The 16,215-nt window shown below is 51.9% G+C and overlaps 1 protein-coding gene across 3 annotated transcripts in view; it reads left to right on the top strand.

The window, feature by feature from the left end:
- The window catches only part of PIK3R5 (phosphoinositide-3-kinase regulatory subunit 5), a 75,965-nt gene extending 62,520 nt beyond the window's left edge, over positions 1-13,445 (top strand). For 2 of the 3 annotated variants that reach the window (XM_008061150.2, XM_008061152.1), the window contains 14 exons: positions 1,738-1,807; positions 4,364-4,538; positions 5,100-5,253; positions 5,998-6,081; positions 6,340-7,057; positions 7,194-7,356; positions 7,626-7,751; positions 8,616-8,744; positions 8,963-9,056; positions 9,187-9,263; positions 11,694-11,787; positions 11,870-11,952; positions 12,558-12,670; positions 12,786-13,445. In XM_008061150.2, the coding sequence (XP_008059341.1) occupies positions 1,738-1,807; positions 4,364-4,538; positions 5,100-5,253; positions 5,998-6,081; positions 6,340-7,057; positions 7,194-7,356; positions 7,626-7,751; positions 8,616-8,744; positions 8,963-9,056; positions 9,187-9,263; positions 11,694-11,787; positions 11,870-11,952; positions 12,558-12,670; positions 12,786-12,933 (2,228 nt within the window). In that variant the 3' untranslated portion in view covers positions 12,934-13,445. The remainder of the gene's footprint in view (positions 1-1,737; positions 1,808-4,363; positions 4,539-5,099; positions 5,254-5,997; positions 6,082-6,339; positions 7,058-7,193; positions 7,357-7,625; positions 7,752-8,615; positions 8,745-8,962; positions 9,057-9,186; positions 9,264-11,693; positions 11,788-11,869; positions 11,953-12,557; positions 12,671-12,785) is intronic. The other variant, XM_008061151.1, reaches the window with a different exon arrangement.
- Positions 13,446-16,215: the final 2,770 nt, after the last annotated feature.

The raw sequence follows: 16,215 nt of genomic DNA, 5'->3' as shown, positions 1-16,215 counted from the left end.
GAAGGATCGCCGGAGCCCAGCAGGTCGAGGCTGCGGTGGCTGGGAGCGGCCACTGCACTCCAGTCTGGGCGACAGAGTGAGACTCCAACTCAAAAAAAACAAAAAAAAAAAATCTCCTTATCATGGCACAGAGCTGAACACATACAGTACATGGCTACTGTACAGAACTGAGGCAAGTCACAGGAAAAAAGAGAACAAAAATTATTGGTTTGTTTCTTCTCAGCATTTTGAAGTCAGAGGAGCCAGAGAGGGGGAAAGGCCAGAGAGGAAGGAGATACACACTGGGAGAGGGGACCTTAGAGCAGAGAGGACACCAGGCAAGGCCACTGTCCCCTTGATGCCCGGTAGTGTAGTTTTTCCATGGGTCACCACAGAAAGGAATTTCAGAGCGAGATGAAGAGAGAAGTTTAAAGTACAGTTTATAAAAGAGAGAAAAAAAATGACACAGTCAAGAGAGAATACGGGTGCCCTTAAGGGAAAAGGCACACCTCCTTTCTGTTAACAGAGTGCTTTACATATTCCCAAAGTGATGGTTAACCAACCTATTTCTATGCTAAGCTCTGATCACAAGTTTCGGGTCTTATCATTTTACTTCTAAGTTTGCTTGTGTTATGAGGAGCTTTTGCAATAATAGGAAAATTTGCTGTTTAAGTTTTCTCTTAGAGCACTGTGCTTCAGTGTCTCCAGTAACTCCCTACTTTTTTTATTTTTGATCTTTGTAGCTAATTACGTTTTCTCTTAGAGCACCGTGCCTCGGTGTCTCCGGTAACTCCTTACTGTCCTGTTTTTGTAGCCAGCCACCCCTTTTTCCAAGGTTGGGCCTGGGCGTCAGTCAATGTATAGTTGTCTAAATGAGTTATGCCCAGATGCCCATCTAAGCCTGCCTGTAAGAAACTCACTATCTACGTCTAAGCTATGCTAGCTGTCCTGCCTCACCCTGAGAGGGCGTGGGACATCAACAGAGGCACAGAGATTGCAGATGGGAAGATTGGCTGGAGCCGAGACTGAGCAGATGGGCTAAGAGCTGCCTGGCCACTCTGGGAAGGCACTCAGGACCATGAGAGAGGAACAGTGACAGGGACCCAGGAACAACCGGGCAGCGTAAGACTCAGCAACCCAGGTTCTTCTCCCTCAATGCTCCGCCTCACAGTCTCTGAAGAGAAAAACCTCATGGTGGTTGAGCCAAGGTGGGGCCTGGGAATTGTAGACTATTAAGGGCTTCAGAGGCCACTGATCTAATCTGCCCCTTATAGGGAGAAATTGAGGCCCAGGGATAAAGTGACCTGCCCAAGGCCATGCAGAGGAGCCAGACTATAACTCCAACCTGGGCTCTAACCCTGCATTCCTTTCTCTCCTATTAGGCTGCCCCAAGCCTGGGGATGGGACTTGGGCCGAGCTGAGAGAGGAGTAGCCAGCCCTTAGGATGGGAGGGCAGCCAGAGAGGCTAAGAAAATCCGCAGGAGAGCAAGGTTCAGGACAGATTTGGGAGGCTGGAGGCTGTGGTTGCAAAAGGGGTGGGTAATGATTCATGAGGTGTAAAAGGAACCACGGAAGCCAAGTGCTAGGCACACTGGGGGCACATGCCACATGGCAGCTTTCTCCCCCAAGGTTGTCCTGAACCTCGTCCAGGAACTTCCAACCTGACTGTGCAGTGCCTGGCTCGCCACAAGGCATCAGGATATGATGCTGAAGTAAGAGATGAGCCCTCGAACTCACTTTTTTTTCCTTGGTCCATAGGAATCTCCTACCAGCGACTGGTGAGGGCTGAGCAAGGCCTGTCCATCAGGAGTCACCGCAGCTCCACTGTGTGAGTGCTCTTAGGGAAGAGAGAAGCAGGGTGGGGGGCATTCAGGTATCCCCACTGTTTCACCGTAACCCCCTGCGCCCCCACCCATCTGGTGAACTCACTCATCCTCACCTCAGACACCAGCAAACAGGCAACAAAGGAACAAGGAACCCCCTGGAATTGCTGGTGATGTTTTATATACAGGTTCGTTTTTCTAGGTGGAGGGTCTTTCATTAGATTCTGAAAGGGTTCTGCATCAATTGTACCAAGTGTCAGCCACACTTTACCTCACTTTACCCATACTTTTCAGATGAGGAACTGAAGATCAGAGAGGCCAAGTAACTTCTCTAAGGTCATACAGCTAGCAAGTATCTGAGTCAGGATTTGAACCTCTGTCTTACTCAAAAGCCCATGCTCTCTCCACAGTGTGTTTCTGCCTGTTACTAAAATAGTGTTTCCAAACTTTTTTGACCAGAACTTACAATCAAAATTACATTTTATACGACAGCCTGATACACACACACACAGGGCTAAAACAAGTTTGCTGAGATGAAACTTATCCCTACTACATAGGATGAGCTCTGTCCTATTCTATTTCATTTAAGATACAAATTGTTTGCAACTCCTCAAATGGATTGCATTACCCACTCCTGGGTCCTGATCTACGATTGGAAAAGCACTAGAGAGGAGGCGGCCATTCTGGGGACCGTCAGCAGGTCTCAAAGCTGTCTTGCCTCGACATGGTGGGAGCCCAGGGACCCCGGTCTGCACTGACTCAGAAATGATAGCCTTGCCCTCCCCAGCCCCAACCCCAGGGTTCGCTTCCCATTCACACCACTGAGAAACACTCCATGAGTTCCTTAAAGGTAAAAACAAAACAAAACAGAATGAGCCTGTGGTAAATGTTGAGAGACACAGAAAGGACAGAAAAATGTCGCTTGGTAAGTAAAGAAGATACCTCCAGGGGACTGAGCACGGGGAACAGGTGAATAATCACCAATATCTTTTAGGCACTTGCACTCCAGGCATTCTCCTGGACATCATTACATGTGTTGATTCCTTTAATCTTCAAGTTAACCCTGTGAGAAACAAATTTTTCAGATAAGGAAACTGAGCACAGAGAGGTTAGTAGAAAGAGCGCAGGGTTGGGAGATGTCTCACTTTCGTTATCTATGAATTGGGACTGATGAGAAGTTCTTCAGCAGAGAAACTGCAAGCTGGTAAGGGCAGAGCCTTGGCTGTCTTGTCCTGCATATAGTGGTGCTCAGCACAAGTCCATGGGAAGAATGATCAAGCGCTTAGCAAGGGAGAGGGAGGGGTTCAGTCAGGGCCTGCTTCCATGAACCCACCTCCTTTTTCTTACAAATAGAGAAATCAAAATTAGTTTCTACCCAAATGATGGGGACTCTAATAGAGACTGGTTCTGTCTCTGCCCTGACCCTGGGGGCCCAGCTCTGGGATAGATGTCCACAGAACCTGGAAGGAATACTATCTGTATGGTGCTTTTTTGCACTGGATTTAAACGCAGCATGGAATTGTGAGCGTGCAAGAGCCCTCGAGAGCAGTTCATCCTAAAACACGTATGGCTATAAAACCATGATGACTTGAATTCATATTGAGATTCTGCAGTGATGGAGGGGTTGGCTTGGCATCATTGTGTGAACCTCTAAAACTGCTAACCAAGTGACCAGCACCTCAGGGTCCACGATTCTCTTAATATCTGGGTTTGTTTGAAAATTTCTGTAATAAATGTAAGCACTGGTATCAAGAGGGAATCAGGGGCCTGTCGGGAAGGGAGGTAAAGAGGGCTGGGCACACGTTTGCCTCCCAGCCCGATGCTAGCCTAGATCATGGCTTCAGGCTAATTAGCAAAGATGTCCCCTGTGAGTGGAGGAATAAGAGGTGGCTCTGACTTGGCACCCCTTCCTCTGAGCAGATGCAACCCTGCTCCACTAGGAGTTCCAGGCCCGATTGCCCAGGCCCCACTGCATAGCAGCATGTGGGTGCCCTGCCCTACCCTCCTCCTGAAAAATGGCCACCTGGCTTCAAGTCACCTTGCCAAAAATACAACCCTCTTTTGAGTAATCATGCATCCACTCAGATGTCTCCTAGAAAAAAATTGTTAATATAAAAGTTAAAGGAAATTAGCCAGGCATGGTAGTGTGTGCCTGTGGTTCCGGCTACTTGGAAGGCTGAGGTGGAAGGATCGCCAGAGCCCAGCAGGTTGACGCTGGGGTGGCCGTGAGCATGTCACTGCACTCCAGCGTGGGCGATGGAGTGAGACTCCAACTCAAAAAAAAAAAAAGTTAAAGGAAAATTTACTTTTAAAAGTCAAGTTCAGTTTGAAAAGGTCTTTGAAAACACCAGCTGAAAAGTACCCCAAACTATCCCCTGGGAACTGGAGCCCTGGGGCTGCTGCCTCTCTCCTGGCCTCCTGCAGTCACTTCCTCTGGCCCTGCCTGGACCGTGAGGAGGCCTGGTCCTCAGTGGAGCTAAGTACCCCAGGCATGAGGTGTGTGGCTGCACCCTGGACTGCTGTCCACCACAGGTGCCAACACCGGTCCTCTGTGTCCCCAGCACCGTGCTGTTGCTGAACCCAGTGGAGGTGCAGGCTGAGTTCCTGGCCGTGGCAAACAAGCTGAGCACTCCTGGACACTCACCCCACAGTGCCTACACCACCCTGCTCCTGCATGCCTTCCAGGCCACCTTTGGAGCACACTGTGATGTCCCCAGTCTGCACTGCAGGCTGCAAGTATGTATGTGGGACCCTGGGGCTCCAGGGCCCCCCTCCCATCTGCTTCATCTAGGCCGTGGTCTCCAGGGTGCACTAGTGTTCTGCACCACGAGTGACATGACAGGGTGGTGGCTGCAAGGCTGACCTCATTGAGGGGGGTTTCTGGTGTGCTGGACCCTGATCAGAGTTGGGTGACAGCCTGGGCAGTGGGGCTGGGCACCCATAGCTGGTGCCTCAGAAGGTGGCGTATGCCATAGGAATGGGAAGCTTCGGACTGAAGACCTGGCGTCTAGTCCTGGCTCTGTGATAAGTCAGCTGTGTCACATAGACAGCCCCTTCCCTTCTCTGGGGCATAGTGAGGAGCTCTGAAGTCCCCCCAGCTGTTGTGCCAGGGCTCTGGGCCTTTCTCTCCTGAGAATGGAGGAGAAAGAGAGGCCTCCCTGGCCAGCTATGGGTAGAGGTGGGTGATGAGGCCGGGAGGGGACTGGTCACTGTCATCCTCGGTAAGACCTTAGGAACTGGAACAGATGGGCAGCTAGGCTACAGTACAGGCGCAGACCCTATCTCCTGGGATTTTAGGTCAAGACCCTGGCAGAGCTCGAAAATATCTTCGCGGAGACTGCAGAGGCACAGGAGCTGGCATCTGGCATCAGGGATGCCATGGAGGCCCGGCAGTGGCTCAGGACTAAACTGCAAGCAGTGGGAGAAAAAGCTGGCTTCCTTGGGGTGTTAGGTGAGGTTCTCGAAGGAAAGTAGAGTTCTGCTCACTTCCCCCCCGACCCCTGCCACCAGTTCTAACTCCCCAAGTGTGTCTGGTGGCTTTGCTCCACACAATCAGTCATGGACCCAGGTTCTGCAGCACCATGTGGCCCCACTATCCCCTAAGGCATTGTTCCTTACCTGTAGGGTTAGAGTTGGGTTGCCATGGTGTTGGCTCCAGCCAGGGTTTACGGGCAACAAGAATGCTCACTGACGGCAAATGCCTTGGCTTTTTTGTTGAAGGTGATGCAAAAGCTGTACATATCACTTCTGCACTTGTTGTTTTCACCCGCCTTGGTCACATGGCCACATCTTGCCCCAAAGGAGCCAGGAAACTGTCCTCTCTATAATTCTATTACCATGGAAGGGAGCACAGATTTGGAGGAACCATTAATAATCCCCATTATAATATTCCTCAGAAAAACCTTAAGGCCAGTACTATTATTTCCTCATTTGGACATTGTAAAATGAGGCCAGGAGTTGTGACTTGGCCATTTTCCTACAGCTGGTAAAGGGCATGATATCTATATGGTGTGCCTGAAAGAACGGCCCTCTGGTGGAACTCAGGGCATCCCAGCTCTAACTCAGTGGACCCATCAAACTGTGTGGCCTTGTACCTGTCCTTTTTCAACTCTGTTTCTCTGAGACAAGGGGACTGGGCTGGCCAGTCTCCAAGGCCTCTTCCCAGTCCTCTTGTCTTTTCCAACTGCTCTTACAGACACTGCAAAGCCCGGAAAGCTCCATAACATCCCCATCCCTGTCGCCAGGTGCTACACCTACAGCTGGAACCAGGACAGTTTTGGTAAGGAGCCAGCTGGAGCCTGTTGGCACTCACACCTTAAACTGTCCAAGCTGTCTTTCTGGTCCTGGGTCTGTGCAGCTGCCACCTCCTCCGCCCCCCTGCCCCACCAGCTCTCCTGCCTAAGCAGAGAAGGGGACAATGCTGTGAGTCATGGACTGTCCCTGACCCCCCTTCTGCTATCTCCCATCTGAAGGGTATACAGGAGGGAATTCGGGGGGCCTAGACCCCCAGACAGTGCTGTCCCTTGCTTCTCTGCAGACATCTTGCAGGAAATCCTGCTCAAGGAACAGGAGCTGCTCCAGCCAGGGATTCTGGGGGATGATGAAGAGGAGGAGGAAGAGGAGGAGGAGGAAGACTTGGAAACTGATGGGCATTGTGCTGAGAGGGATTCCCTGCTCTCTACAAGCTCTTTGGTGTCCCGCGACTCCACTGTGTCCCTTGCCTCCTCCCAGGCCTCAGGGGCAGACCTCTCCCGCCAGCTGCTGACCTCCTTTGTCTCGGGCCTCTCGGATGGCGTGGACAGTGGCTACGTGGAGGACAGTGAGGAGAGCTCCTCTGAGTGGCCCAGGAGGCGTGGCAGCCAGGATTGCCGGGGCCACCGCAGGACTGGGCAAAAGTTCAACAGGATCTATAAACTCTTCAAGAGCACCAGCCAGCTGGTACTGCGGAGGGACTCTCGGGTCCTGGAGGGCAGCTCGGACACTGCTCTGCCCCTGCGGCGGGCAGGGAGCCTCTGCAGTCCCTTGGATGGCCTGGCACCATCCCCCCCATCCCGGGCCCAGCGCTCCCTCTCCCTGCCCCAGGCCAAGCTCAGTGCCCAGCTGCCCAGCTGGCTCCTGGCTCCCGCATTACGCCACCAGCGCCGCCGCCCCTTCCTGAGTGGGGACGAGGACCCCAAGGCCTCCACTCTACGTGTTGTGGTCTTTGGCTCTGATCGGATTTCAGGGAAGGTGGCTCGGGCATATAGCAACCTTCGGTGAGAGCCAGAAGGGGGTTGGGGGCTATCGCTCTGCCCTGGGGAGCAGGGTTGTTGTGCCAGTGGAATCTGGGGCCTGAGCTTGGCGTCCCAGAAGGACCAAGGGCTCCCTTCTCATCATCCTGCTTCTTGCCAGGCGGCTGGAGAACAATCGCCCACTCCTCACACGGTTCTTCAAGCTGCAGTTCTTCTACGTACCTGTGAAGCGAAGCCACGGGGCTGACTCCAGGGCCTGTCCAACCCCTCGGAGTCAGACACCTTCACCCCCCACAGACGCCTCGAGGCACCTCAGCCCTGCAGTATGTTCCCAGCCCTGGGCCTACCTGAAGGGAGTTGGTTGGAAGTCACTAAAAACAATCTGTGTTTATAGGACACCTCCCCCAACCTGGCCCCACTCCCAGCTTCCTGCCCTGCACTTGGGCATGGCATTTTGCCTTATGACAAAGACTGAAAGTTGTTATTACTTCTCCAAGGGCAGAGAAAAGCTCAACTGGGGGCTGCAGTTACCATCCCGGGCCCTGGAGCTAGGATGTGGGTAACTGGGAATGACTCTCATCCCTTGCCCCAGGAGCTGGGCCCAGCCCCATGGGAGGAGAGCACCAATGACATCTCCCACTACCTCGGCATGCTTGACCCCTGGTATGAGCGCAATGTGCTGGGCCTCATGCACCTGCCCCCTGAAGTCCTGTGCCAGGTAAGTGACCCCTGGGACCGGGGGAGAGAGCCGACTGGCTGCATTCACCCAACCTTTCTTAGAAGGCCCTGGGGGCCGGGCTCGGTGGCTCAGCCTGTAATCCCAGCATTTTGGGAGGCCAAGGTGAGTGGATTGCCTACATCCATGGGTTGGAGACCAGCCCTGGCAACTTGGCAAGACCTCATCTCTACAATAAATAAAAAATTAGCCAGGCGTGGTAGCACGTGCCTATAGTTCCAGCTACTTGGAAGGCTGAGGCAGAAGGATCACTGCAGCCCAGCAGGTCAATGCTCGACGCTGGAGTAGCTGTGGGTGTGCCACTACACTCCAGCCTGGGCAATGGAGTGAGACTCCAACTCAAAAAAAAAGGCCCTTGGCTTATGGGATCCAGTTTGAGGGTCCCATGGAGGAACAGGGTTTATTTGGAAAACAGCAGAGAGTGTGAGTGAGAAGCAGGACTAAGCCTGAACCAGGGCACTTGGGGCAAGAGCAGGGGCCACTGTGGTGACAGGCGAGGGTCCTCAGGAGGCTTCAGGAGTCCTTAGATTTCTGCCCCCTTCCTCAACTCCCAGCCTTTCCCAGAGAGAGGCCTCTCTGGAGGCCCAGGGGTCAGGTGAGGGAAGAGTATGGCGGCTGGGCATGGGCCTCCTGCTTCCTACCTCCATCTCACCATCTCTCCCTGGCTGTCTCTGTATCTCTCTTCTCTCTATCTCCCTTTCTCTCCCTCTCTCTCCCCCTCTCTCCCTCTCTCTCCCTCTCTGCCCCCTCCGTGTGTGTGTCTTTGCCTCCCTTTCTCCCCTATTCTTTCTCCTTCTCACCCTCTATCCACCCATCCCTCTGGGTTGGCTGCCCCACCGGCCACAGCAGTCCCTGAAGGCTGAAGCCCGGCCCTTGGAGGGCTCCCCTGCCCGGTTGCCCATCTTGGCTGACATGCTGCTCTACTATTGCCGCTTTGCTGCCAGGCCTGTGCTGCTGCAGGTCTATCAGACAGAGGTAAGGCCCACCCTGTCCACAGCCACCTCTCCCCCACAGTCTTACTGGCAGGCTCAGGTCAGCGTCACCTGTCTCAGCCCACACCCTGCCAGGCCTGCGCCGCCCTGCCCCTCCACCCCCGACCCCTGCCTCGTGGCAGCCAGCAGCCCTATGCTGGGGGAGCCAGGTGGGCCCCTCTGGGAGGTCCACACTGATGCACACGTTCCTGTCCTCTGCAGCTGACCTTCATCACTGGGGAAAAGACGACAGAGATCTTTATCCACTCTCTGGAGCTGGGTCACTCTGCTGCCACACGTGCCATCAAAGCTTCCGGTGGGTACTGCTTGAGCCCAGAGAAGGGTGGGGAGGCAGGGGTCACTTGGGAGGCAGAGCTTTGGTCACTGGGTCTGTGAAGGGCGGGGCATGCGAGAAGGAGTGAAAGGTCTGTCTGTGTGTGGCACAGGTCCTGGCAGCAAGCGGCTTGGCATCGATGGCGACCGAGAGGCCATTCCTCTAACACTACAGATTATTTACAGCAAGGTAAGGCCGGTCCTGGGGCTCCATCTTCTCTGGGACCTGCTGCTAATCCTTCCTTCACCAGAGCTGGACTCATGTGTTCCTGAGCCCCATCTTTAAGCTGAAAGGCCACAACAGGCTGAGAGAAGTGCAGAGGGGAGGGACTAGACATCTCTTTGCCCCTTGGCCTCCAAAACCTCCTTCCCTGTGCTCTCTCCCCACACCTGAATGCACTCAGAAGCTTCCGTGAACTGTCGGGGCAGGAGTCTGCTGGGCTTGGCTACCAGCTAGGCATGAGAGGGGAAAGGAGGGCTTCCAGAGGCGGTGTGAGAAAGAGGCCAGGGTCTTCGGGACTGATGTGCCTGGCTGACTGCATGCAAGGTGGGCTTGGTGTGAGAAGAGGGTGGGGAAACTTCTGGGGAGTTGGAGGGGTGCCCTTGGGACACCAGAAGACAGAAGTCTCTGAGCAGGTTACATCCTGGGCTACAGGTTGAGCGATGCTGGGCCTCACAGGTGGGGAGCCCTCCCTCCTTCTTTCCTGCCTTCTTTCCTTTCTTCTTTTCTTCAGTCATTCCAAAGATATTTACTTAGCACCTACACATGCTGCCACATGCTGGGCTGGAGAAATAGCCTTTAAACAAGGGAAGCTAGGCCTTCTCTTTAGCTTTTCAAGGGGAGGGAGACAGATAAGAAGTAAGGAAACAAATAGCCAAGATAGTACAGAGTAGAGAGTATCGGGGCTGCCTTACATTTGGTGGTCACAGAGTGGGCAGGAGGGATGGACACTCACCACGGGCCAACGTGCCAGGTGTGTGTTAAACATCATCCATGGTACAGACATTGTTCTAAGAGTGCGCAAAGAACAGACGTGGTCCCAGGAGACTTGCTTACAGTCTAAAGGGAGTAGTAGGCATTGGTTAGATGATCCCATAAGATATAAAATTACAATTGTGACAGATGAAAGAGAGGTGTATGGTACTGTACCTAGGCAGTATATTCAACACAGTCAAGCAAGTTAGACAATGCTCCCTTGAGACAGGACACTGAGTTAATATTAGAAAGAAAACTGGGAGTTGATTAGGCCAAGAAGAGAGGTGTGAGCTCTCCAGGCAACAATAACAGCATATGCAAAGGCCCTGTGGTGGGAGGCAGTGTGACTATAAAAGGTAACTGAAAGAAGACCACAGGAACTTTGTAGAGAGAGTTACTGGGTACATGACAATGTGATGAGCCTAAAGAAATAAGGGAGTCAGCGTATCATGGGCCTCAGTTGCAATGAGAGGAATGTTATCCCTGTCCTAAGAGCAATGAGTATCCATTAAAGGGACTTAAGTTTGCAATGGGGCTGGGAATGCATGTGACATGCTCGGATTTGAGGTTTGGAAGCTCCCTGTGGCAGCTCTGTGGAGGGAATATTGGAAGGGTCCACAGGGGTTGTGGGAAAGCCTATTAGAAAGCTCTCATGATTGCATAGAAGAGAGTGGGAGCAGCTGCACTAGAGCACTGGTGGCAGAGGTGGAAAGAAATGGAAAGTAGATGTGAGTGATTAATCAGTAGGACTTAGGAATGGACTAGAAAAGGAGAGGCCCAAACTTTGGGATGTCGGTCTTCTGTGACTGGCAGGACCATCATCTCAGGTGGGGAGCATAGGAAGAAGCCCAGGTCTGTGGGGGAAGATCATGAGGTTGGTTTGGGACATACTGAGTTTGAGAGGTCTAGGAAGTCAGTAGGCAGCTGGTAGCGTGGGCCTGACGTAGAGGTGGAATACGAAGATGAGTGTACGGCTGCTGATGGAAAAGGGGCACAGTGCGATTCCCTGATGCAGAAAGGAAGAGGTGCAAAGAGCAAGGGACCCCAGAGAAAGTCTGAGGACCTTTGTGACATGATGGCAGGCAGAGGGAGGTGATCCAGCAAAGTAGAGAGGCACCAGCCAGAGAGGTGGTAGGACAGCCAGGAGCACACCCCCACAAGAGCCAGGAGAGAGTTTTTCAATAAGGGGAGAGTGGTGGACACAACCAAATACTCCTGTATGGTCCAGCAAGCTGAGGATCAAAACATTCTCAAGTTTGACAACATGAAGTCTCCTGAAAGAGACATTCAGACAAAGGCCCAAAGAGGGGGTTCTGTTCTGGCTCTCCTGGGAACAGCATGCCTGTGGACCCGTCCCTTCCTCACTCTGACCTCGGCAGGAGAGCCTCAGGACCACCCAGATGCTCTCAGTGCTCCTGCCTTTCAACCTGGTCACAGAGCTGATCCCCGGACCACACCAGGGACCTGATGCCCCTCCCCGGAGCCAGGGAGGTGCAGGGTGGTGCAGGGGCTCTAGCTACTGAGAGAGCGTCCTGCAGTTGTGCTGACTGCAGGCAGTGCCCTGTCACTGGTGGGTCTTTGGAAAGAAAGTGGCAGGCATGGGGGCCTCTGGGCTGAGAGGGTCTGGCTGTGCTGCCTCTCCAGGGGGCCATCAGTGGACGAAGTCGCTGGAGCAACCTGGAAAAGGTCTGTACCTCCGTCAACCTCAACAAGGCCTGCCGGAAGCAAGAGGAACTAGGTGAGTGGGGTGGGCAGGGTGGGGATCAGGTAGGGGAAGAAGTTTCTCTGAGCCGGGCCTGAGCTGCCCTTCTTCCCTTTAGACTCCAGCATGGAGGCCCTGACGCTAAACCTGACAGAAGTGGTGAAAAGGCAGAACCCCAAATCCAAGAAGGGCTTTAACCAGGTAAAGGCTTCCCTCTCCTTCCAGCCACACCCTCAGGGGACTTAGGGGAGTATGTGTGTTTATGTGTTCACGTGCATGTGTGAGTATGAGAGAGAAAGAGAGTGAGGATTGGTGTCTGGTGGGCACTGTGGGTGGAAGAGGAGACGCAAGTAAGAGATACGGTTTGGGGGTGTCCACAGGTATAGAGTGTGATAAGGTATTGGGGGGATGGGGTGCCCCGTGAGAGGCTATGTGCATGTAGAAAAATTGTGGGGTGAGCTCCAGGAGGACCCTGAGTCCAAGGCAGAAAGGGCTCCATGTCAGGGAACCTGGGCTCTCATAGTGAAGGCAGTGGGTGGTGCAGAGTCTTCTCAGGGGGCACCTGCTCCTTCCAGACTCAGGAAGGGATAGAGGCTGGAGGGGAGGCAGGGCCCAATCGAGGCTTCAGGCCTTTAACCCTGCCCTGACCTACCCTTTATCCCTGGAGAGCTGCCAGCCAAACTGTGCCCACACATCCCCTTAGACATGGATAGGCAATTCTGAGAGAAGGAATTGCCTTCTGGTAGTTCCAGAAGGCTGGGTTGTATGGCCAGGGATTCAGAGATTGACCTGGGCCTTCCTTCCAGATTAGCATGTCGCAGATCAAAGTGGACAAGGTGCAGATTATCGGCTCCAACAGCTGCCCCTTTGCTGTGTGCCTGGACCAGGATGAGAGGAAGATCTTGCAGAGTGTGGTCAGGTAGGAAAAGGGGGTCCCAGGGAGGAAGTCAGTGTCTGCTCCTCCACTTAGAGGCCTGGAAGGGGCAGGAGGGATGGGATCCTTCCCTGACCCCTGAATCTTGCCCTGCCCACAGGTGTGAGGTCTCACCCTGCTACAAGCCGGAGAAGAGTGGCCTCTCACCGCCACCCCAGTGGCCCCCCGACCCACCGACCCAGACTGCACCGGACCTCTGCTCCCTCCTCTGCCTGCCCATCATGACTTTCAGTGGAGCCCTGCCCTAGTGTGGGCCTGGTGCAAGACTGGACAGGAAACCCTGGGGCAGCCTCCTCTGAGCCCACCTCCCAGTCACCCACTCTCTGTGAAGAACTGAATGGCCTGGTGCTGGGTCAGGGTCTTGCTGTGGGCCCTGCAGCAGGCAAGGGCCAGAGGGTAGATGGCTTCTGGGGCCTCAGAGCTCTAGGAAAGAAACAGTCATTAGGGAGAGGGGACTAACCCCATAGCCTCTCAGATTCTTCACAGTATAAGGAGAGGGATGGTGAGTTGATCTCTGAAGGCCCTCACCACTTGCATGGTATAGGAGACTTTCTAGAAGGAAGATCTGAGGCTCTGGTGCTCTGGGGTATGGTGCAAGCCTTCTTTCTCAACCTTGGCTAGGCTTACCCCTTACTTAGTCAAAGACTCAGGGAACCCTTTTTGTCTGGAGTTCAGTCCCCCATACTCTAGGGCTCAGGTGGTAGAAATGTGGATGAGACTTCTTTCCTTCGAGTCCACCTCTCTCCCCAACACACACCCAGTTTCTCCCTCTCAAGTTCCCTGGGTCTTCTGGAAAACAGCACTAACACTGGACCTATCTGCTGTCAGGACCTGGTACTGATTTTCTCTTGAGCCCCTTTCTGGATCTGAGATCCTTGGGAGACAGTCTAAGCTTAAATTCAGGAGCAGCTCAATTTCCTTCTCACTAAATAACCAGAGGAGGTTCATTAACATGGAGCTTCCACTTCCTCGGCACTAAAATGGGGAGAAATAAGACCTGCTTTAAGGGTTGACAAGAAATTGTCTATAAAACACCTATCCCAGTGCCTGGCTCATAGTAGGTGCTTAGTAAAGATTAGTGCCTTGCTCTCTAAATCTTGATTCCTCCTGTTTTGGCTCATGGGGACCCTTGCTGCACCTGGGATGCCTCAGTCACTCCTTCCCAATTAATGACTGAGGCAGAACCAGACTGAGGGGAGAAGAAGCATCCATTCTACCTTCCAAAGAAGGAACTGCCTTTGTCAGGGTAAAGAAAGGGCTGCTCAGGTGCCTAGCCCTTCACCCACTTCTCTGTCAAGTTGGCCCCAGTGCCTCCCACTCTCATCTTACTCTTTGGGCTGGTGTATGTTGTGAATCTTCCAGACTCGCAAGTTCACTGACACCATTCTGGCCCCTGGGCAAGATTCCAGAGCAGAGGATGGGGTGATGCATGGGAAATGACCAGGTTGGGGTGGTTTGAAAAGCTGGAAGCAAATATGGGCTAGGGTGATAGGGTAGAGGGCAGGACTGGAATTTGAACTGGTAGAGGTGAGGAGAATAACCATGGAAGCATAAAAATGTATCCATACAAAGCCCTTCTTCCTCTCCTTCTCCTGATTCATCTCTGCTTAAAGGGTCCTAGACTTACTGGAGCCCGTGAAATCCCAGCCCAGAGTACTCATGACTTGAGAGAAGTAGTCAGAGCCAGCCCTTCCCCTGCCTGCCGTTCCTCTCCTATCCTAGCCAGCTATACTTGCTCCAGGCTCCAGAAGAGTAGACTTTCAATACTGTTTTGTTGTATGATCATGTATGACATGATCAACAAATGTCCAGAAATTCATTGAGTGAAATTGAATATTATTGTCAAATAAAGTTTGATTTTTCCTGTATTTTTTTTTTTTAGTTAGAGTTTTACTCTGTTACCCAGGCTGGGCTGCAGTGGTATGATCATGGCTGACTGTAATTTCCAACTCCTGGGCTCAAGCAATCCTCCTACCTCAGCCTCCCTAGTAGCTGGTACTATAGGCACATGCCATCATGCCCAGCTAGTTTTTTAGTTTTCTGTAGAGATGAGGTCTCACTATGTTGCCTAGGCTGGTCTTGAACTCCCAGGTTCAAGCAATCCTCTCACCTCAGTTGTCCTGCACTTAATGCATAATTTCACTTATAACAGAAAGAAGATTCTAAGGGGACTGTGTTATTTATCATTTTGTAATTTTCCACTCTATACAAAATTTGTGTGCTAACATTTTTCCCAACACTGTTCCATTTAAGCCTCATCATATTCACTGATCTTCAGAACAAAAAAATCCTATACCCAAGCACTCAGTGGTTGAGATTTTACTTCACTTGAGAAACACAACTCAAGAGAAACACAGCTGTTTCCTGTACCCTAAGCACCAGGGAGGGGATGGGCCTGAGGCTCTCACTGCTGATGGATACACAATGGACCCTGAATCTACCATGCAACTTAGATGAAGGGGTGAGAGCTCAGACTTGGGTCATAAGGAGAGAAAGAAGAGGTAAAAGGATGTTAAAGGACACCTGTGACTTCAGAGAGCTAGGTAAGCACCAAGCTCCTAGAGCAACTACTTGGGATAGAGGGAGAAAGAACTGTGAAATGCTCTAGTGTTGGATCACCTAGCTATTGCAAACAACGGAGCACACCTAAAAGTCAGTGCATTAAAACTCTGATAATTTGTTCTTGCTCAGGCACCTACAGAACACCCAGGGATCACCTGGCCTAGGTTGGGCTTAAAGTGGCCTAGCTCCAAGCTGCAGGATGGATGCAGATCTCACCTGATCTCTCAGATGTTGGGCCAGCATGCCAGCACAGAAGGGGCAAGCAGAGACATGCAATGCCTCCTAAGAATGGGACCTGAACTGGAACAGGATTCCTTCTGCCAAAATTAAATTGGCTAAAACTGAGGAAGCACTTCGACCTACACAGTCAATAATTTCACACATGACAAAAAACCAAATCACATAAGAAGGGCATTTCACCTCTGATGTACTTTCCATAACCCAAGGCTAATCATGAGATTAAAATCTTCTGTTATTGGGCTTCTGCTCCAGTAAGTTGTGATCCTCTGCTGGTCTGTCTGTCTAATTCTTGGAGGAACCCCACTCTGTCCTGTGACCTCAGTTCTCTGCTGGATCTAAGAAGAGTTATTAATGTTCAGTTTGTCCAGCTTTTTTTCATGTTGTTAAGATAGGAGTGACAACTAGCAAGCTCCTTACATGCAGGACTGAAAACCAGAAGTCAAGTCATATTTTTTAATTAAAAAAAACACACAAAAAACTTCCCACAAAGAAAACTGCAGTTGCAAATAGATTCACTAGTGAATTCTTCCAAACACTGAAGGAAAAAATAACTCCAATCTTATATAAAGTTTTTTCAAATAATAGAAAATGATTAAACACTCTCCAGCTCCTTTTGGAGGCCAACATAACCTATACTAAAACATCAGAAGGGCATTAGTAGAAAAGAAGATTATTGATGCGTCTCCCTCATTAACTTAAGAATACAAAATTCTGCTTCTTTTGCCTTC

This window comes from Carlito syrichta, unplaced genomic scaffold, assembly GCF_000164805.1.
Source record: "Carlito syrichta isolate Samal-C Ts95f unplaced genomic scaffold, Tarsius_syrichta-2.0.1 Scaffold305117, whole genome shotgun sequence".
Classification (NCBI taxonomy): Eukaryota; Metazoa; Chordata; class Mammalia; order Primates; family Tarsiidae; genus Carlito; species Carlito syrichta.
Note: the sequence above shows the minus strand (reverse complement) of the source record. Positions and strands in the feature narration are given on the sequence as shown.